The 22,661-nt window shown below is 41.6% G+C and overlaps 2 protein-coding genes across 2 annotated transcripts in view; one reads left to right on the forward strand and one right to left on the reverse strand.

The window, feature by feature from the left end:
- The window catches only part of masp1 (MBL associated serine protease 1), a gene marked incomplete at both ends in the record, with an annotated part of 21,507 nt that extends 17,902 nt beyond the window's left edge, over window positions 1-3,605 (reverse strand). The window contains 2 exons of the mRNA XM_083773139.1: window positions 983-1,211; window positions 3,601-3,605. Of these exons, the coding sequence (XP_083629265.1) occupies window positions 983-1,211; window positions 3,601-3,605 (234 nt within the window). The remainder of the gene's footprint in view (window positions 1-982; window positions 1,212-3,600) is intronic.
- Window positions 3,606-4,264: 659 nt separating this feature from the next.
- Window positions 4,265-20,652, forward strand: rnf168 (ring finger protein 168; the record flags this gene model as incomplete). The annotated part of the gene is made up of 9 exons (XM_083773140.1): window positions 4,265-4,311; window positions 7,409-7,614; window positions 10,001-10,199; window positions 11,592-11,665; window positions 12,379-12,558; window positions 13,653-13,747; window positions 16,030-16,108; window positions 18,210-18,384; window positions 20,135-20,652. The coding sequence occupies exons 2-9, from the start codon at window positions 7,450-7,452 to the stop codon at window positions 20,650-20,652; spliced, it is 1,485 nt and encodes a 494-aa protein (XP_083629266.1). The 5' UTR covers window positions 4,265-4,311; window positions 7,409-7,449.
- Between the last annotated feature and the right edge of the window lie 2,009 nt (window positions 20,653-22,661).

Here is a 22,661-nt window from a genome sequence, read left to right on the forward strand (position 1 = left end):
GGGCGAAAGCAGTGCATTGTAGGGAAACGGCTGGCTGTTCCTCTTCAGTATCCGACAGCTGCTGCACGTGCTCCTGTTGCCGGGGGTGCATTGCAGTGTGACGTACCGTTGCCGTGGCGCCCAGCGAAAGTCATTTGCATTTAAATGTGAAGCATGAGGCGTGATGCTAACTGGAATACATCTCATTAAAGGAGCAAAAAGATATCCGGAAAAAAAGAAGGGTGGCCCGATCCGGAAACAGAAGACACACCCGTTCTATCAATTATATCATGTGTATAACTGCTTATACTGGTCCTGTGGTTGCACCTTTGCAGTTCATATCACACTAAACCCAAGCGTTTAGGTTATAAACACTTATTTGTACTTTTTAAACGTGTCACAGTGTTTAGATTATAAACAGAAGAACATGTTTAATCGCCAGTAACACTTTTTAAAACTAAACGTGTTTAGTTTTTACAATCAAAGTCAGTCATATAGGTGTTTAGAATTTGAACACTATAGGTGTTCTCGTGAGGTGTTTGAGTGAACTCGTGTTCTACTGTATTTTATGACCATTAATAAACATTTGGCATTTTATTATTACACACTGGTGTTTAGGTTTTAAACGCGTCACATGATCCAGGGATTTACATAGTCAGGGACAAAATAGTTATTAGAACTGTTTTGGACTGGTCATTATTAGCATTCATTATAATACGGTATTCACTAACTTACTCTTATCTGGAAAATATGTTCTTTTTTTTGTATTGATTGATTGAATACTTTATTAACAAGTCTTTATTAACAAGTTGCAAAAATAACTCTAATTTAAAAAAGAGGGCTTTCTTTCCATTATAGTCCTATATGTATTCAATTCATCAAGTAGTTTTACTAATTTAGTGTCTTACATATTGATTAAGTACAAATGAGATGTGGATGAGGATTAAATCAGCGATTGTTGCGCACGCACGCACGCACGCACACACAGAGGCGTTGGTCTTACCTTGACATAATCGTATTCACAGAGGTATGACGGTTCAAGGTCAAAGTGGCTGAAGTAGAGTCTTATATGATACCCTTCCGGCACGCTGATGTTCCAGCGCACCTCCGTCTCCCTGGGGTAAGGCTCTGGGAAGTGTGGCGACTGCAGGCTCCCGTATATGTCCGAGAGAGACACCACGGTCTGGGCACCGGAGGCCACCGCCGCGCACAACATCCCCAACAGAAACAGTCTGAAGGAAAACAAGCAAATGTACATGAATATTCTCACTACTGTGAGATGATTTGTTGTGAATACACAAATGTAACGTGTCTGACTGAGTAAGTGTTATTTGGGCTTGCTTCCACATTTTTTTTTTTTTTTTAATTTAAACCAGTGGTTCTCAAATATTTGCATCTCATGGACACACACACACACACACACACACACACACACAAACACACACACGCACACACATTAATATGCATTAATTTGTCCCTAATCCCCATCTGAAAATGTATTATGCCATGGATATCAGATTTATGTTGTTAGAATGTTTCCAGAAATCTTTGTGAAGATTGAATTGGATGCGTGCTACAACCATTTACTTAGGATAAAGAAATATGAGAATTTCTCCTGTCATATGGTCAAGCTTTTTAGCCCTTATCGAGTGACGTAAAATAAATCACACCCGTGTGAAGTAAGTGGTGCAACTACCCCCCACACGGTCCCCCAGGGGACCCCCACATTCAATAGCTAAATTATAACATAATGTTTACAACACCAAATGGGGTTCCCGCCGAAAATTGGTTAAATAATAGGTCATCTGTTCTAGGAGATGTAGTTATTTCACAATGTTGATAAACAGGTCAGCAGTAGAACAATTATTTTGTAACCAGTTTCTTGTAATAGCTTTTTTGCTTGATTACAAGTGAAATGTTAGTCATCCTGATTTAGCCCATCTGGGAGTTGTACAAAGATGTGAATGTATCATCTATTCCAAAACCCATAATGTTTGAGACAAGTGTTGTCACTTCCTTCCAAAATGGTTGAATTACAGGACAAAAGACTATATGTGTGCATGATCAACCACTGTATATCTCCACATTCTCTCCATCAGTCCATTATGGTTGCCATGCAGTCTGTTTGGACTTAAAAGTAATAAAGAAGCTAATCTGTTTTTTCCAATACAAGTCAAGAAGCTTCATGACTTTTGACATTGAAAACATAAACAAACTTCGTCAAACTTCTGGTGATATATAATGTGTACAGAGGGGGGGAGGGGGGGCTACGTTCGTGAGAAGAAACAAATCACGTGCATTTGAAGTGTTCATTTCTAATCATGACTCATGATTCATGAGTCATGAGAGCACAATTTCGCCTATGTCGACTCATGTCTATAGACCACCTGACCAGCATGGGTTCTATATGCTATACTTGAGGGGTGCTTAGCTGGGGAGGAATGTGTAGAGAAAATCCTGATTGGCGATTATAATACAGACATGCATCGTAAGGAAGCACCTGCGTTCAAGTCATTCGTTCTGTGATCTGCATAGTGTCAGTCAGATAATTACCCGACCCACAAGAGTGTGTGATTCTACTCAAACTGTCATTGAACCCACCTCACCCCTGCCCACTTTGACAGGCTATATAGGGTTGACGACAGACTAGTACAGCATCTTGCAATGGGTCTGGTCCACAAGATTCGCTACACCACCAAGACACCCATGTACCTGTCTAAATATTTCCTTTATGTCAACGGGTGAAGTCCACACCCACAACACCAGAAAAAGTTCAACAAATCATGTGCAACCCAGACTCGGCACAAACAAGTTTTTATCCTATGCCACCAAAATGTGGAACGCCCTACCAACAGCCATTGAGACTGTACATGGACTCCTTCAAAACTGCTCTCAAAGGGCACCTATATGGATGGCTGCAATTCGAAACTGGCCTCCGTAACATCTGAATCCCCCTCCCCCTTCCCCCCTTAGCCTACTGCATGTTTCCTTTCCCTTTTTACCTCCTTACATGTTTTCCTGTTTTTGAGGGGCGCTACAGATTTAATGTTTGTTTTTAGTTCAATGTTTTGCCATTGACAATGAAGGGAACATTTACTTCCTCTTGTCCCTAACACAAACATTAAATCCCATTAACAATACAGAAAATGTAATGTTTGTTTTTAGTTCAATGTTTGTTTTAAAAACGCCATTGACAATGAAGGGAACATTTACGTCATCTTGTCCGTACACAAACATTTACATTAACACTAAAGAGATTTTAATGTTTGTTTGTTTTACATCACCATTACATCACCTAATCAACATGAGTTAGACTTTATATCACCACTTCACACGGGTGTGATATTTTAAGTGTATATTTATTGGTCTCTAAATGTTCTGATGAATTGAAAATGGTGGACCCTGTTGTAAACAAGTGTAATGCTTTATCAGTGTGTCGTCCACAGTAACAGTCTTTGTATTGAGTTGTGCTTTCATGTTAAATGACTAGCCTATACTGTGTCTGTACCCATTCTGCAAACTGTTAATAAATACTTCAATCAATCAGATCTTATACACATTTTGCATCACATTCCAAGCACTCAATAGGAATCGTAATGAATAATAAACAGCTATACTCACCTCATAGTGTAAAAAACAAAGTAATATCCAGACAGTCAGCTGAGAGACCTCTCACGACACGTTTCTATCCCACATCCCTCAATCTCAAGTCCGCTGAGAGCTCTCTCTCTCTCTCTCTCTCTCTCTCTCTCTCTCTCTCTCTCTCTCTCTCTCTCTCTCTCTCTCTCTCTCTATCCCCCCCACCCCTTTCATTTCATCAGTGTACATAAACAGAGCTCGGTCCAAAGTTTGGCTGCCCCCCCCCCCCTCCCCAAACCCCAAACAAAAAACAAAATTCTGCGCAAAATAATTCGTTGAAATTTGAAGGCATCATAATAACCATTATAATCATACAAAAAGTTAAATAAAAAATAAAAAACACAAATAACAAAACAAATAATATTGCAATATATATTAATTTTGAAATATATATATTGAGAGTGTGTGTGTGTGTGTGTGTGTGTGTGTGTGTGTGTGTGTGTGTGTGTGTGTGTGTGTGTGTGTGTGTGTGTGTGTGTGTGTGTGTGTGTGTGTGTGTGCGTGCGTGCGTGCGTGCGTGCTTGTTTTGTTGTGTGTGCGTTGTGGGGCCTGGCAACTGCGCATGCGGTGTTCAGAGCAAGTTGAAAGGGCGCCATTGGGCCAATGTGATTTTGGTTCCGCCCTCAGTTTCTCTAATATGTCCCAACTTGTCCCAACCAACCATGCTACATGTTTATAAGCAGCTATACATTGGTATAATATCGCTTTATATACAATTGATTTGATTTAATTTTTGCCGACATTTGTGTGTTGTGTAATAGCAACACGATTTGTGTACAATATTAATACGTCGTGGTTGTTTATAGTACTTTACTCGTGAGACAGAGCTTTAGCTCTATTTCGTTAGCCTGTTGGCTAGCACGGATTTGTTTTGTTTACGTGTATCTAATGTCCGGGTGAGTAGCCTCTATTTTATTATCAGTACCCTCCCTGTTTGTTTTCAGTGGACTTTAATAGATGAATAGTGTGAGCTGTCACACTAATTAATGCTTACGTTAACTGTTTAATTGTCGTCCAACTATAGCACAGATTCGGCACAAACAAGGGACTACATTCTTTTCGCTCCCATGCCACCACCAAAATGTGGAACGCCCTACCAACAGTCATTAAGACATGTGGATCCCTTGACTCCTTCAAAACCGCCCTCAAAGGGCACCTTTCGAAACTGGCCCCTGTACAATCTGAATCCCCCACTCAACCCTTTTGGCTCCTCACTGTATATGTTTTTTTTCTTCTTCTTTATTTTTACCTCCTATGATGATTTCCAGTTTTTGGCTATATAGAAGTGTATATTTGTACGTCTCTAAATGTTATGATGAATTGAACATGGTGGACCCTATTGTAAACAAGTGTAATGCTTTATGTACATGTTTATGTATGTTTATGGTGTCGTCCACAGTTAACAGTTTTGTATTCAGTTGTGCTTGAATTGTACTGTAATTCTACTTCAATCAATCAATCAAAGTTCAAACCCACCACATGATTGATTGATTGAAATATTTATTAACAGTTTGCAGAATTACAGTACATTTCGAGCACGACTCCATACAAAGACTGTTAACTGTGAGTGGACGACCCAATAAAGCATTACACTTGTTTACAAGAGGGTCCACCTCGTTCAATTCATCAAAAACATTTAGAGACATACAAATGGACACTTCTATATAGCCAAAGAACAGAACAGGAATTCATCAAAACATCAGTCAGTCGAACATGCAGAAACCAGTGTCAAGTTTTTACATATGATAATATTTCACCATGCATGCATGATATCTTTCTCTTGCATGTTCATATTTGGCTTCATATTTCATAATAAACAAGTGTGTGAAGAACTAAAGTACCACTCGAGTCAAGAGTTTGTGTACACAATCAAATATCTCCAAAACAAATTTAAATTATCAATATTTGACCAGCCAGCCAGCCAGGCATACACAACGCCGGGTCTATCCACTGGTTTAGTATTTGCACTTTATAGTATTTGTTGTGATTGATTGAATACTTTATTAGCAGGTAGTACAATCAAAGTATTGATAAAAGGGAGATTAGGGTAACAACGCATATCCCCAGGCAGGAGGCCTTCATTGTACTCAATTCATCGGTAATACTAGCCTTGGATCAATAATATGTATTTTATCAAGTCTGACTTTTACTTTCGTATTATCACGAGTCATAAATATGCAAATGTCAAAATCGATAAAATACACCTATGATTGCCTTGATAACAAGGCTACAGTAATACATACAATACATATTGATAGAAAACTCTGTAGCATCAACAGGTATACTATATTTACAGAGGAATGAGGGTTGGAGGCAGAGGATGCTACTGTACTACCAAGATGTTCAAAGGGTTCAACTCTTACAGTATATATTAATAGAGACGGCACCGGATTTCTCCTCCCATCCACTTGCATTAAGTTGCTCAAAAGCGCATGAGGCGATTTCACTCCTCCTTCCGGGTAGGAACAGAGTGCATTCTGGGATTGATTGGGCCAAACACATGAACGCGCTGGCCGTTGACTATCAATGCACGCGTTGCCGTTCACGTATGAAACATTGTTCACATGTCATCATGAACGTGCACAATCAACGGACCAGCGCGTTCATGTGTTTGGCCCAGTGCTGCAATACCAAATTCGGCCACTATGTCCATTTCGCCTCAGGGTTTCCTCCGGGTGCCGTCTCTATTAATATATAGCCTGGGCACCATTTCATTTAGGGTATATGATCCTGTCTGGAGCGGATGATATCGACAGGCAGGAACAACGGGGCGGCAACTTCCTTTTCCCTCAAACCGATTTTTCTCAATAAAAGCCACAGGCTACGAGAGCTTTTATTGAGAAAAATCGGTTTGAGGGAAAAGGAAGTTGCCGGCCCTTTGTTCCTGCCTGTCGACTACAAAACAATACTACAACATGACGTAACGATATCATCCGCTCCCGACTGGATCATACGGACTTTTGAAACAGAGACCAGGCTTTCCTCCGAGGTGGTGGAAAGCCTGTTGATGCAAGGTTAATTCATATATACTCTAAGGTTCAACTATGCTCACTTGTAATTTGAGGTCAGCCCTTTTATTTTAGTTTTGAGCTTGGGTAGGGGAGTAGAGATCTTTAATGGGTTTTTGGTAGTCCATGATTCCATTGTATAAATTTGCCCTGACAATGCAAATTGTCTGTGGGTAATCCTGGCATAACAATACCTTTCATGGCAACTAAGTATTGACATTCTCCAAAGAATATGTAATTAATTTCCAAACTGGATGGAATTTAAAAAGGGTTTAGTAATGAAGAATCATGTAAACATTTCCAGTATGTTATATTTACAGCTTCACCGAAATAATAATTATTTTATTTATTCCATATTATGAAATGAAAATAATAATAATTCTTGACATACTGGTATCATGTTGTACCCAGCAGTCATAAACAGGTTTTTTTTTATTGCTGGTTACGGACACATTATATTAAGATCCAGATAATCTAATCACACAGAAATTAATATTTTTTTGGGAACAAATAATAGATTGATTGAATATGCATCCCATTCTGGACGGGAACCCCTTTTGGTGTTTTAACTAAGCATTATGTTATACTTTAGCTATTGAAAAAATAGCAGATTTACAAGCTCATAGCGCACCACCGAGTGGCGCGCTACGAGCTTGTAGGTCTGCTATTTTTGAAAAATCGTAAAAATGCGGCACAAATCTTTGAATATATATTCTTTCAGAGCGAACGTTTTTTCGGCCTAAATCAGGCCTAAATGGGTTAACCTGTGACTTTTCCTTCAGCTCTCGTAGGACTGCAGTGAACCGTGTTGAGAGGTGGAGCGATGCCACCGGTCTCCCAGGTTGAGGTGTCCATGAGCTTGTCCACGGAGGGCGGAGCAGGGGACCGTGGAGGAAGGGGTTTGTCCCGGGAAGACTGTCTCTGTCCCATCTGTCTGGACATCTTTCTGGAGCCAGTGACTCTTCCTTGTGAACACATCTTTTGCAAGGTTCACTTTTAACGTTTTCTCCCTGTATACTATACATCTGTCTGAATCTGTCTGTCTGTCTGTCTGTCTGTCTGTCTGTCTGTCTGTCTGTCTGTCTGTCTGTCTGTCTGTCTGTCTGTCTGTCTGTCTGTCTGTCTGTCTGTCTGTCTGTCTGTCTGTCTGTCTGTCTGTCCGTGTCCGTGTCCGTGTCCGTGTCCGTGTCCGTGTCCGTGTCCGTGTCTGTGTGTGTGTGTGTGTGTGTGTGTGTCTGCCTGTTCTTTCTGTCTGTCTGTACAATTAATGGAACACTTTTTATCTGAACTTCACTTGGGGGGGATTGGGAATTATATTTCCAATTTATACGGAAATACATCTACGTGGTGATCATTTCGACAATTTACTTGGCCAACATTTCTTGCCGGATTTTGTTGCACCTTTTCAAAGTGAAAGTCTGTATTGAAGTTTTCTGTATTGGCGTTGAATTGATATCATTGGTCCAGTGTTGTTTTCGTCGACTAAAACTAAGACGAAAAATGTTCATCAACTACCTTTTTCCACTGTTGAAAACTAAATGGAAACTAAATAAACTAAGCTATGATGTCTAAAACTAAGACTGCTGACAATTTCGTCAACAAATAAAAACTACACTAAGATCCTAAGAAGGGACTAGTTAAGTGGACAAGAGATCCACTATAAATCATTTTATAATTAGTTTCATGCTGAAAATAGACGATCTACAAGCTCACAACGTGTCCTGCTGTGACACGTTGTGGGCTTGTATATCGGCATCAAGGCCCGCCAAAATACATTTTAGACTAACACTAAAACATTCACTTGGTTGCATGCTGACAATAGCACTACAAGCTCACAACGCGTTGCACTGCGACACGTTGTGGGCTTGCAGATCGGCTATTTTCAGCAAGTGTCATTCCGAAGGCAAATTTCGTTAGACTAAATCAACTGTAGATGTAGTCGACTAAAACTAAAACATTCCAGGTGACTAAAATGTGACTAAAACTAAATGAAAACTATTCAAGAGAACTATGACTAGAAATTTGCTGCCAAAAACAACACTGCATTGGTGCCACTATAGCGTCACTAACATCACTGTTGGGTGTTTGTATCATGAATCATTTTGCATTGCTCGGCTCCAGTGCTGTTGAGGTATATTAGCTCTATATCACAAAGATATACACACCCACCCATGTTATCATTGTCTCCACCAGGCCGAAGGCATGGGGGGAGAGTATGTTTTGCACTCCGTCCGTCCGTCCGTCCGTCCGTCCGTCCGTCCGTCCGTGTGTGTGTGTGTGTGTGTGTGTGTGTGTGTGTGTGTGTGTCCGTCCGTCCGTGAGCAGCTAATCTCGACCACCGTTAACCCGGTCGATGCCAAATTTTGCACACACACTCCCTGGATGCCAACGATGAACCTCTGCCCCAAACTTTCCTGAACGGCCTGTTATAGCGCCACCAGGAGGCCGCTTTGTGCAAAACAAGTTTTTGCACAGCACACCTACAGATTTTGTCCAAACATCACGCAAATTGGTACACAGTCTCTCTAGAGCCATTCAACCAAACCGGTCTTTCAGATTTCTCAGACTCCATCCTGATTGGTTAAGATTGGCTTCCAAAGTTCACAGGAGTGCTCAGTTTCAAACAAAATGCTGCAAATCATGAACACATCGCGTGATTTCCGTGAAATTGTGCACCCACATTCCCACTAGGCCGAGGACAAAATGCCACATGAACAATTTCAACTCAGCCTCAAGGTGGCGCTATAACTGGCTGAAAAGTGTTTTTACCTCTAACTGCACGGATCTGTGGATAACCTGGTGGAGACCTGTGCCCAGAAGGGCACTTTTTCTAGTTTGAGATGATTTTGTACCTCGGTTTAAACGACTAAAACATTTCCTAAACTGTTCTATGTTGTTAAAAGGACCTATAACATCACACTTGTGTTTTTGGGGCTCCCATATGTGTTTTCTATCCCCACAAATGAACAATCAGGCTTTCATATCATACGGGTGCTTTAATGGCAATTGCTCTCAGGAACAGCTCAACTGATTTTGTCCTCATCGTGATGTCATCAATGCCACGGTCCTCCTTAAGTTTGTATAATTCCTCCTTCTTCCAAATTTGCATGTCCACTTTGTTTACAATGTCCGCCATTGTTGATTTTCCCAAGCTGGCATGGACTGGAAACAAGCCTGGTTTCATCTAGCATCAGTATTATAATGACTCAAATATTAAATAATCTGCATATCAGCACCCCCACCACCTCAGGTCATGCAGCTAAAACTGCTTTCAAACCATTAGAAATAAGTTTGAGGGACATAGACATGATATTAAATATTAAAAACCATTCTAAAATGCCCCTACATTGCTGTTTTCCCTGTCTTCTTGTCAGGAGTGTTTCCTGGAGTCGGCGGACAAGGCGTCCATGTGCTGTCCCCTGTGCAGGAAGAGAGTGGCCACATGGTCTCGTCTGCACAGCCGGAAGAACACTCTGGTGAACACGGCGTTGTGGACGCGGATCCAGGCCGCCTTCCCCCTGCAATGTCAGAGACGCATCAGAGGACAGGAGGACGGAGGAGACGAGCACCAAGGTAGGGAGGGACAGACCAGTGGTGTTGTTGTCAGAGGACAGGAGGACGGAGGAGACGAGCTCCAAGGTAGGGAGGGACAGACGAGTGGTGGTGTTGTCAGAGGACAGGAGGACGGAGGAGACGAGCTCCAAGGTAGGGAGGGACAGACGAGTGGTGCTGTTGTCAGAGGACAGGAGGACGGAGGAGACGAGCACCACGGTAGGGAGGGACAGACCAGTGGTGCTGTTGTCAGAGACGCATCAGAGGACAGGAGGACGGAGGAGAGGGGCTCCAAGGTAGGGAGGGACAGACGAGTGGTGGTGTTGTCAGAGGACAGGAGGACGGAGGAGACGAGCACCACGGTAGGGAGGGACAGACCAGTGGTGTTGTTGTCAGAGGACAGGAGGACGGAGGAGACGAGCACCAAGGTAGGGAGGGACAGACCAGTGGTGGTGTTGTCAGAGACGCATCAGAGGACAGGAGGACGGAGGAGACGAGCTCCAAGGTAGGGAGGGACAGACCAGTGGTGTTTCCGTCGACTAAAACTATGACGGAAAACGTTCGTCGACTACCTTTTTTCACTGACTAAAATTAAATGGTAACGAAATAAAAACTAAGCTACGATGACTAAGACTAAGACTAAATACTGTATATCGACAATTTCGTCAAGAAATAAAAACTAGGCTAAAATGTTATATGAAGGGACTAGTGGACAAGAGATCTACTATAAGTCATTTTACACTTGGTTGCATGCTGAAAATAGCCGATCTTGTGAGCTTATAGATCGGCTATTGTCAGCAAGTGTAAAATCATCCATTACGATGGCGTCAAGGCCCACCAAAATACATCTTAGTCGACTAAATCACCTGTAGATTTAGTCGACTAAAATCTTACGATATTTAGTCGACTAAAACTAGACAAACACTAAAACATTACAGGTGACTAAAACTAAAATCAAAAACAACACTGGGACAGACAGACGAGTATGGTGATATGTTATGATAAAATGGGACCAGTTCTAAAACAGTCGGAAGAATCTGAATTTATTGACACAGCAAAGGTTTTGTTTGTAAGGGGCTGTATCATTTTGTGGTTTTCTTTTCAGGACTTCTCTTGTTACTACAGTCAATTCATATCTGTGATACTTACATTTCCTTGTTTTTGTACTACTATTGTAATAATAAGTATTCAGACATACAGGTGGTCAGAATACTTGTGGACTGCTAAAGCCACATAATACATTTACATTTTCTTAGCTAGTTATCTTCCTATACTTCTTTTACATAAACTCAAATGACAGTTCCTTTAAAATATCAGTCTTTTCGTTCAGTGATGATTCTGTCTTAATTGTTGAGATAAGTGTTTCACTGAGGGTGTTGGGTTGTGTGTGTGTGTGTGTGTGTGTTTGTGCAGTATGTCTCTCCAGACCTCCCAGGGTCAGTGAGCCAGGAGAGGTGAGGAGGGAGTATGAAGATCAGATCAGTAAGGTAACTTAATCACTAGCCAGTATCTTCAATATAAAACCATACATTGGACATGTATTGTTATATGAACACACTTCATATAATGGATATAACGGACGGTGTTCATCAATCAACTGCATAAATACGCCTCATATAATTGTTATTGAACTCCATGAACAATGTAATACATATATATCGTGAACAATGTGAAAACGCCTTCCATAATGGATTCATTTTAAATATTGACTTTACTTTCTTCCATTCTCTCATCCCCCCACTTTCATCCCTTCTCCCCTCCCTTTGCTCCAGTGTTGTTTTTGGCCAGCAAATTAGTTTAATTATTTAGTTATTATTTAGTTTTAGTCATAGTCTCTTGGAATAGTTTTCATTTAGTTTTAGTCACATTTTAGTCAACTGGAATGTTTTAGTGTTTAGTGTCTAGTTTTAGTCGAATAAATATCATACGATTTTAGTCGACTAATGCAACCAAGTGTAAAATGACTTATACTGGATCAGTGGATCTCTTGTCCACTAGTCCCGAGTCCCTTCTAGTTTTTATTTGTTGACGAAATTGTCAATATATTTAGTCTTAGTTTTAGTCATCATAGCTTAGTTTTTATTTAGTTTCCCATTTAGTTTTTTAGTCAGTGGAAAAAGATAAGTCGACGGACATTTTTCGTCTTAGTTTCAGTCAACGAAATCCACAGCGCTTTGCTCATCTCCTCCTCTCCTCTCAGCATGCCGAGGAGAAACGTGCCGTGGAGGACGCCGAGAGGTCGGCCAGCGAGGAGTACATCAAAGGGCTCCTGGCCGAGCAGGAGGAGGAGAGGCTGGCAGAGGAGAGGAGGAGACAGGAGGGGAGAGAGAGACAACTTGAGGACGATGAGAGACTGGCCAAGCTGCTCAGCCTTGAGCTGGTGAGTGTGAGTGTGTGTGTGTGCGTGCGTGCGTGCGTGCGAGCGTGCGTGCGTGCGTACGACCGTGCGTGCGAGCGTGCGTGATGGAAAGACACTAATACATTTGAATGACCAACCAAGCAGAATAGAGTTGTCAGCCATTGTCGATTTGATCATCATTACTTTACTGGCTGTTTTTAAATGGAATGTTAAAGGAGAATTCCATGCTTTCTTACCTTTATTTGTAGTTGTTACGTCCCCACCAAAGAAAATGTGGCGCAAATCTTTGAATATATATAATCTTTAAGGGGGCGAACATTTTTAACTCAAATGTCTGCTTCTGGGGGGGTCCCCCTGGAACAACATATTTTCAGATGGGGGTCGGCGGCCAAATACACATGCTTCTCGGGCTCCTTGACATGTAGGAAAAGGTTGAGCACCACTCACATAGAAACATAGATTTTTCAGATTGAATTGAATCATGATTTTGCAGACATTTGTGGAATCGTCCTCGGGTCTAAATGGGTTAAAACAGGTCGACAGTGACACCGACGAGACCCACAAACTATGAGAGTGAATCCCAAACCAGTTGTCCTCTCAGCACACAGCCCCCTAATCGCTGCCATTGTTTTGATTATTTTTGCATTTTCAATTTAGCTATTGAAAAATAGCAGATCTACAAGCTCATAGCGCGCCACCGAGTAACGCTCTACGAGTTTGTAGGTCTGCTATTTTTGAAAAATCGTACATTTTTTGAATATATATATAATATAATATAATATACGTTTTTAACTCAAATCTTTGCTTCTGAGGGGTCCCTGGAACAACATATTTTCAGATGGGGGTCGGCGGCATATTACATATAATTTGTGGGGTCCTTGACATGAAATATTGAGCACCACTGAAACATGGGTACTTCAGAAAACTGGAGGATTTAGACAAGACATTTTTTTAATTTCGACGTTGGGCCTAAATGGGTTAACTTTGACAGCCCTTACATGGACATGTGTGTGTATGTCATTTATATACGTACATGTACTGTATATACTGTAGTATATGTGTGTGTAAAATTTAATATCTCTCTCTCTCTCTCTCTCTCTCTCTCTCTCCTGCAGAACACCAGTCCCATCTCAGAGTCTCAGATCAACGCTCGAACCAACATCGGATCAGCGGCCAAGAAGAAACACAAAACCTCTGGAGACATACAGAAGTACCTTAACTAATACTATTAGCACATTTAGCTGACACTACAAGCACCTTAAATATTACTCAAGAAGAGATATCTTCTTATTGCAGATGCTGTACAGTATGTGTCGTCATTTGGTCACATACAATTTACAATTTAGGCATTTAGCAGACGCTCTTAATCCAGAGCGACTTACATTAAGCAAGAACAAAAAGCATGGGAATACATCACAAAAAAAAAGCATTTATCATAAAACATGCGTAAGCTAAGAAAGTAACAGTGGAATATCTATATTATGAGAGGCTTAAGTGCACATGCTGGTAGGCCAGTAAGGAGGGAGTTACAATAGTCGAGTTTTGACAAGACTGTTGTCTGGATTAGGAGCTGGGCTGATTCCTGGGTGAGGAACGGTCTAATTCGTCGTATGTTATAGAGTGTGAACCTACAGGATCGAGTGACAGCTGTGATGTGAGCTTTGAACGAGAGCTGACTGTCCAGGACAACACCGAGGTTCCTGGCTGTTGGGACAGAAGTTACCAGGGCGTTGTCTACGGAGATAGTTAGCTCCCGCATAGGGCAGGACTTAGCTGGGAAGAAGAGAAGCTCAGTCTTGTCTGGGTTCAGCTTGAGGTGATTGGAGGACATCCACTGTGAGATGTCAGCCAGGCATGCAGTGATGCGCTCTTCCACCTGAGTGGTAGAGGGGGGGAAGGATAGAAACAGTTGTGTGTCATCGGCGTAGCAGTGATAGGATATATTGTGAGCAGAGATGATAGTGCCAAGGGATTTAGTGTACAGTGAGAAAAGGAGAGGACCAAGTACAGATCCCTGTGGGACCCCAGTATGGAGGGTCCGGGGGATGATAACAGGCCTTTCCAGGAAACCTGGTAGGTCCGGTCGGTGAGGTAGGAGGAGATAATACATACATAATAGTTAATGTGTTGTATTGAACAGTCTCACGTACCCCAGATGATCAGGGTCCTCTCCATCTGATACATCTTCTGACAATAGAGCACCGTAGCCACTAGAGGTCACTATTGCCCTGCGTCACAGCCTGGCACTTAATCTTTGGTCTAGTACTCCCCAAAGGCAAATCTTAGATTTTAAGAACTGTGTTCCAGAATTAAGTAAACAAACCACCCCGTCGATTTGTGGAATCCCCAAAGGCAAATCTTAGATTTTCATAAGAACTGTGTTACAGAAATAATACAAACCACTCCAGCGATTTGGATATGAAGCATCAACTGACTGTGTAAAAGCACTAATTTATCCAAAGATATATATATTTTTTTCTTCTCAAACAAGACATTCAATCAAGACATCAAATGTAACTCAAAATCAAAACGACACAGAGTCAGCTGGCAAAATCCCTGGGGTGATTTGTCTTATTTACTTTTTGAACAGCAAACTTAAGCCCACTGCTTTGAAAACCATTCATATCACCATCTCACTCCCAATATAATAGGTTGCCCTAATTGTCTTTGTATTTGAACAAATCAAATCATTTCTACCCACTTTATTTTAGCCCATACATTGCATTTACTAGATGTACAGTACACAGACAAATCAGTTGGCGGAGATTTCTAACCACAATATTATTATTACAATTGATGTGCAAGTCGTTCAGAAAACATTTACAAGCAGGTTTTCTGCTTGTAATTGAATACAAGGTAAATTACAAGCAGGTTGCTTGCAACAACTTGCGCATCATGGGTTGTTAGCCTTTTTTTTGTACATTGCAGCTTAACGCTCCTGTTAAATTCAACCCTAGTGTCCCTATTCTATAACCTGACGCTGCCAGATCCAAGAAGCTTGCTACACAAATTTGTTTCACAGCTTATTGGGATCTGGGATCGCGGAAGCAAATTCGATGACGGGGCTGTTCCTTTTTTTCAAGATACTTGGTAGATGATTGGATGGGACCGTCTGTCTATCACCGTGTGGGCGTGCAAACACAACCAATCATATTGACGTGTCTAGATAGCTTCACATCCGGTTTCGCACATATCCCGCCCTTAGCTCACGCTGATTGGTCCGGTACGAAACGGATTATCTGTCAACTCAACTGCGTGAGAGATCCCAGATGATTGCTGTGTTGGGAAACATGGTTACCCAATACCGCCCTCATCTGGCAGAGTCAGGTTACCTATTCTAGGCTTGTCATAAAATGGGTGAACATTTAGCAAAAATAGTAGATCTACTGGCGACATGGTGCAACACGTGAGATGTACAGTAGATCGGCTATCACTATTGGTGTTTTTTTTAACCTTTAATGTGCGTGTGTGCGCGTGCGTGCGTGCGTGCAGGTTCTTTTCTCCAGTTCCACTTAGGGTCTCCACCAGTTCATCGGACTCCAGTCCAACATCCTCTTTGACGGCTAACAAGGTGAGCTGACCAAGAGATTTGCAAATTGAACAATGCCTTGTTCAAAAGGCATGGGGCTGTATGTTTGAGGGATTCTCTCAGACCTCTGACCAGTGGCGTGCACAGACATTTAGAGGGGCAGGTGCTCAAGTAAAAAAAGGGCACCTTGTGCAGCGCGTGGAACCGGCCGGTTACCTTAATAGTGTGAGATTTATAGATTTTGGGGCCTAAATAATATATTGGAAGCATTTTTTATCAAGAATTGATCAATGATGGCCCACATACTGTACAGTACTGTACTGTACTCTGTACCAAAAAAAAGAAGAAAGAAAAACGTTTTTTCCCCTTTCCCCCCCCAAAAAGGGGCAGGGGGTTCTCTAGCACCCCCTGGTGTCTATCTGTGCACGCCACTGCCTCTGACCCCCCCCCCCCCCCCCTCGCATCTTGGCTGTCCTATCCCATTTAGACCTGACACCAGATTCTACGAATGTCTTCTAAATCCTGACGGCTTTCTGAAAAACCCCATGTTTTCCATGTTTTTCCCCGAAAATATATGTAATTGCCCGCCGACCCCCATCTGAAAATATGCTGTTCCAGGGACCCCTCCCAGAAGCAAAGATTTGAGTAAAACGTTTGCTCTGAAAGAATATAACATTTTCACGACTTTTCAAAAATAGCAGATCTACAAGCTCGTAGCGCGGCACTCGCTGCTGCGCTATGAGCTTGTAGATCTGCTATTTTTTAATAGCTAAAGTATAACATTAGAGATGTGCCGATCGATCGGGCACCGATCATGATCGGCCGATCATGCCTGTATCGGATCGGATCCTCAAAATAAATCAAAATTGCCGATCAAAATGCCCGATCAAAACAGACAGTGGGACAGTGGCAAGTCTCCTTTAAGGGGGCGCCTGTTTTTGCAGCTCCGGTCGCTGTTGAGAGCTTGTAGATCCGTCTGTTTGCTGCGCAGCCAGGGAAAAAATAAGAAATAAGTTAGATTTGAAGTTCAGTGTGTTGAATCAGTAGCTACACGCTAATCTAAGCACTAAGCTAACGATCAGCGAGCCTATACAGTATACAAGTGCTAACACTAGCAGCCTGCTTTTTATTTTAGTCTGTACAGTGAAATGTTCAGTTGTCTGTGTCCGTGCACTGAACATGTACGGTATGTTATTATTATTATATTTTTGTATTTGATGAAAGAAGAAAGCTACAGTTTACTCTCCAAGTTGTCTCTAAGACAGTGGTTCCAAAACCTTTTCACCCCCCAAATTGACACTGATCAGCCCACGGACCCCCATTTGAAAAGATATGCCAGGGACCCCCATAAGAAGATTGTAGCAGTGATTCTCAAATTTCTCCACCAGTTTAATTTCAAGGACCCCCAGTTTGACTACGAACCCCCATTTAATGCCACTTCTATCTCTGAGACCCCAATTTATATTGTAAAATCAATGTTAAGTGTTAACCCAAATGGGTCCATTTGGTTCCAAACTATCCTTTTAGCTGGGGACCCCCTGGAACTCCCTCAAGGACCCCTGGGGGTCCACGGACCCCACTTTGGGAACCACTGCATTTTGAGTCTCTACAGTTTACTCTGTAACCTCCAAGTTGTCTCTAAGAGAGTCTAGAGTGAAATATTGCACGTTGCCTCAGCTTGCAAAAAAACTTTCTCATCTCCTAATTTTTATACTTACAATGTCAATGATGTGTAAGAAGAGTACAGTAGAAAATACAGTAAGTATATATGCTACACAATGGAAAAAAATATGGATTTCACGACGCTGTGATCGGTATCGGTAATATCGGTATCGGCCTATACTGTTTCCAGTGATCGGTGATCGGTGATCGGCCCCAAAAAACCTGATCGGAGCATCTCTATATAACATAATGCTTAAAACACCAAAAGGGGTTCCCGCCCCTATTTACGCTCTCCCTTTTGGAGGGAGAAAGGGTAGGAGAGACCAGACGGTAGGAAAGCTGAGAGGGAGTCAGCTGTCCTACTGTCTGTTGTCTCTCCATCACTGTCTCCCTCTCAGTTATCCTATGTCTCTCCTGCACTGTGTCTCTCCTATAGAGTCTAGTTGGAGCTCCGGTTTTAAAATGTTGTTTTCACCTCCAGGAGAACATCATCCACTCCCAGGGCTCGACTTGGCTTTCCAGGGACCCGTCTGAGTGTCCCATGCCCCGGCTGGACTACTATGGTCAGGAGACGGATCATTCAAGCACTCCGTCCGGGCCTACAGCAGCCTCGTTAGGAACATCGGAACCAGCACTACCACATAAACACCAATCGGGTATGGGAAACACTTCAAACCTAACTTACTGTATAATCAGTAATATAAACAAGATTAGACGGGCCTAGTTCAGCATGAGCATGGATACAGATTCTCTTCTATTTGTGTTCTGTTCTAGACTGTGTTGTTTTCGTCGACTAAATCGAAGAAAAAAAGAAAAGTTCGTCGACTAACCTTTTTTCTCTGACGAAAACCTAATGGGAACTAATTGAAAACTAAGCTATGATGACTAAAAGTAGTAAAAGTGTAAAATCAGCCATTACTACAGCATCAAGGCCCGCCAAAATATATTTTAGTCTTCTGATATTTAGTCGACTAAAACTAGACTAACACTAAAGCATTCCAGGTGACTAAAATGTGACTAAAACCAAATGAAAACTATTCAAGAGACTACGACTAAAACTAAAATCTAAATTTGCTGCCAAAAACAACACTGCTTCTGGTTCTGGCAGGATGACTGTGCAACAAGGCACAGTAAAGCGGTACAAAATACAATAAACTACAACTGTACATTATGTTATTTTATCGCAAAATGTATTCTAAACAAAGCCCTGTTTTCACTAACCTTTTGAAAAAATGATAGAATATTGTTTGAAAGACGCAGTAGGATTTACAATTTAGGCATTTAGCAGACGCTCTTAATCCAGAGTGATTTACAGTAAGCAAGAGAAAAGAAACATGTATAGTCATCATGAATCATACGTGAGCTACAGTGGAACAGTGGAATATCTATATAATGAAACTGCGTATACAGTATATAGTACTATAGAGTGCTATGTCTACATAAAATGCTATCTAATCTAATAAACTGAAATTACGTCGGTAATTAGATTGGTAAAGCGTTTAACTTCAAGTCATTATCTAACGGTTGAACAGGTGGTGTCAATGTGTTCACAGCAGGCCAGTGTACAGTACATAATAATAAAAAATATTATTTATTTTATTTTATTTATTTTATTTTATTAAATAAACCCCCCGAACCTCAAATGACGTCACATGGTAGGCTCTACAGAGCCGAACCGACTTTTATTCGGCTCTAAAATAGGAGTATGAATCGGCCCTAAGCCAAAGCTAAATTTCATCTGTAGACTGTAGTGCCGACTCCCTGAGCAGGCTCTTAAAAAATGAATGATAAAAGAAAGAAAGACACCACTTTTGTTCAGACCGATGCAAAATTAGAGGGAGCATTGACTGCTGTCCAGTGTTGTTTTTGCCAGCAAATTTAGATTTTAGTTTTAGTCATGGTCTCTTGAATAGTTTTCACTTAGTTTTTTAGTCACATTTTAGTCACCTGGAATGTTTTAGTGTTAGTCTAGTTTTAGTCGACTAAATATCGTAGGATTTTAGTCGACTAAATCTACAGATGATCTACAATCTCACAACGCGGCGCGCTATTTTTTTTTTATTATATTTTTTTAGCTTAGTTTTTATTTAGTTTCCATTTAGTTTTCCTCCGTGAAAAAAGGTAGTCGACGAACATTTTTCGTCTTAGTTTTAGTTGACAAAAACAACACTGCTGCTGTCAGTCTTCAGCAGGGAGAGGGAGTGATTGCTACACATGTGAGCTTTAACAATGAAGCCAGTCAGTCACTGACATTGACTATAATGGGTACAGTGTTGTTCAAACAACAACCATTTATGCTGTTTTCATTGAAAACGGGACACGATGGTCTGAAGCATGATTTTAACAGCATATGGGAAAACGACCCTCACTTATTCTCCTCTCCTCTCCTCTCTCGCCATCCACCAGCTGATGTGGGGTCTGTCCAGAGTCACTCGGACAGAGACGGAGCGATGGCCTCTTCTGGAAAGAGAAAGGGTTCTGAAATGGATCTGGAGAGGTGTACCAAGCGACCATGCTCATCCCCTCCCTCCTCCTCCTCCTCTTCATCGCTCTCCTCCTCGCTGCACCTCCACGAGTTGCTCCAGCAGCAGCTCGAGGAGGAGTTGGCACAGCGCAGGCATCAGGAGGAAGAGGACAGGAGGCTGGCGCTTCTCCTTCAGAAGACCTTGGACAGAGAGGAGAAGCGCAGAGCCACAGACCGCAGCAAGGGTTCCAAAAATGCCTACGGCCTTCGAGAAAGCCCCAGTGAAGACCGCCCCAAAAGGCGCATTGAGAACAGTCCTGATGCCAGTATGACCTCGGATACGGTTGAACCAAACGTATCCAGAACGAAGATCACAGCTGGCACCAATAGAAGTCAATCAGAGAAGCCCAAGAAACAGACGACGCTCAAGGAGATGTTCAACAGGCGAGGAAAACACTGAGAATAGAATATGTTTGGAGGCAGTGTGAGGTGTTCTGTATTTGAAATGCTGCAGGAGGTTAACTTCAAACCCTGAACAGTTCCAGAGTTATTAAAACATATTTAGCAGTTGAAAGACATTTTTCTTTTTGGCTATCGGAAACTTGTTTATGAACCTTTTTTAGAAAGTCAAAGAACAATGTTTCTGCGGTTTTGTTGTCCAGCATGGGCTCCCACCTGTCCTGTCACTTGGGACTGGAATAACAATAATTCCCGTATAACAATTTAAACGGGACTAAAAAAAAAACAACAACCTGTAAGCCATGGTATTGGACTCTTCTTTGGACATGTGCTCCTTCCACAAGTAGCCCAGCGAGAGGACCCCAAGCCTGCCTTATATTCCATGTCCATGACATTTGATTCCCCGGGTGCTTGCAGCCCTGTAGCCGCGGCGCGTTCTGCCACTGGACATTTCTGAAGTGGATGCTGCATCTGTAGCAACGCTGCTTGCTGTGATTTGCTTCCTATACATTTATAGCTTTATTTCAGCGTTACTTTGGTCATTTGGTCCCCACTGATAAATGACATCTGAACTTACCCTTCCTGACTATTGGGAGCCATTTATACAGAGCCCGGCGAGCAACTGGGAGATAAGTGTCTTTCTTACTCAGGGAAACCGTGGGGCGAACTCGGGACCTCCTATTTTGGCCTCTATAACCATTCAGCTATGGCAGCGGAGTCTGCAAAATCTTGTATAATAATCTTATTTAGCACTGTTTTTATAACTTTTTAAAGTTATGTACAAAGTGCTTGTATACAGTTACTGTAAGTGATAACAGAGCAACGGGCAATGAAACGAATAACACAATGAACATACATAAGTTGGTATTGGATGCACTTGCGCTGCCTTGGGGGATAAAAAGGCCTTTTTGTAAAAAATAATAATTTTAAACTGGTTGGTGAGACCAACCTGAGGCCTCTGACACGACAAACCTTTTTTTTTTTTTTACGGTAGATTGAACTTAATGCAAAGAGATGTAAAACTCTTAATGATAAATCTAAAGTTGGGGGGGGGGGGGGGGGGGGTGTAAGTTCATGAGCGGAATTTAAAATGGCAAAGTTGAGTCCTAGAATGAACTACTGGATTAGATTTGAGGTGGGAATGAGATGCAGGCAAGGGGAAGACACTGAAATATGTCTTATCATCTCACATTGCACTCTCCCTGGCAGTGATGGAGGCAAATTATTCCACCATTGAAAATCCAACTTGATATTGTTTTATTAGAGGGGGAAAGCTAGCTTCATAAAGGGAGTATAGTAGTATTAGTAATGTTGATACCTAATACAGGAGGTTACTGAAAGACAAGTGAAGGGCGTGTGGTTGTTGGATTTGCAGAGCTACAGTATTGATAGGAAAACATTTTTCTTTTTTGGAACCAGAAATAACTCAAATATTCAGTGATGGCGATTTAGGTCTTTGGATTGTGTTGAACAGGAGGTTTTCTGTGTTTAAACAAATTCTATGTTTATAGCAGTGGTTCCCGAACCTTTTTAGCCCGTGACCGTGACCCAAAAGAGAAATCTCCCCGGGACCCACGCTAGTGAAAATAGCAGATCTACAAGCTCAACAACGTCACTTCACGCCACGTTGTGAACTTATAGATCGGCTATTTATTTTCACTACTTCTTTAAACATTTTGTTTTCTAATTTATGGACTTTCTTTAGATTTTTCGTTTTCTTCATGACATTACTGAACTCATTGCATTTGGTTTTAAGTCATGAAAAAAGTTTTTTTTTGTTGGGCGGAACGTTTTTTTGAAAATGTTTTGAAATTATAATAATTAAAAACAAAACATTTTAGGAAACAAAAAAATTAAGGGACCCACAATTGGGTCCAGACCTACTGTTTGGGAAACAATATGTTATACATTAGCTATTGAAAAATAGCAGATCTACAAGCTCGTAGCGCGGCACGCTATTTTAGAATTTTTTTGAAAATGTGCCGCAAATCTTTGAGTACCCTAAATTTG

The sequence above is a fragment of the Protomyctophum parallelum genome (assembly GCF_964188405.1).
Source record: "Protomyctophum parallelum genome assembly, chromosome: 9".
Taxonomy (NCBI): Eukaryota; Metazoa; Chordata; class Actinopteri; order Myctophiformes; family Myctophidae; genus Protomyctophum; species Protomyctophum parallelum.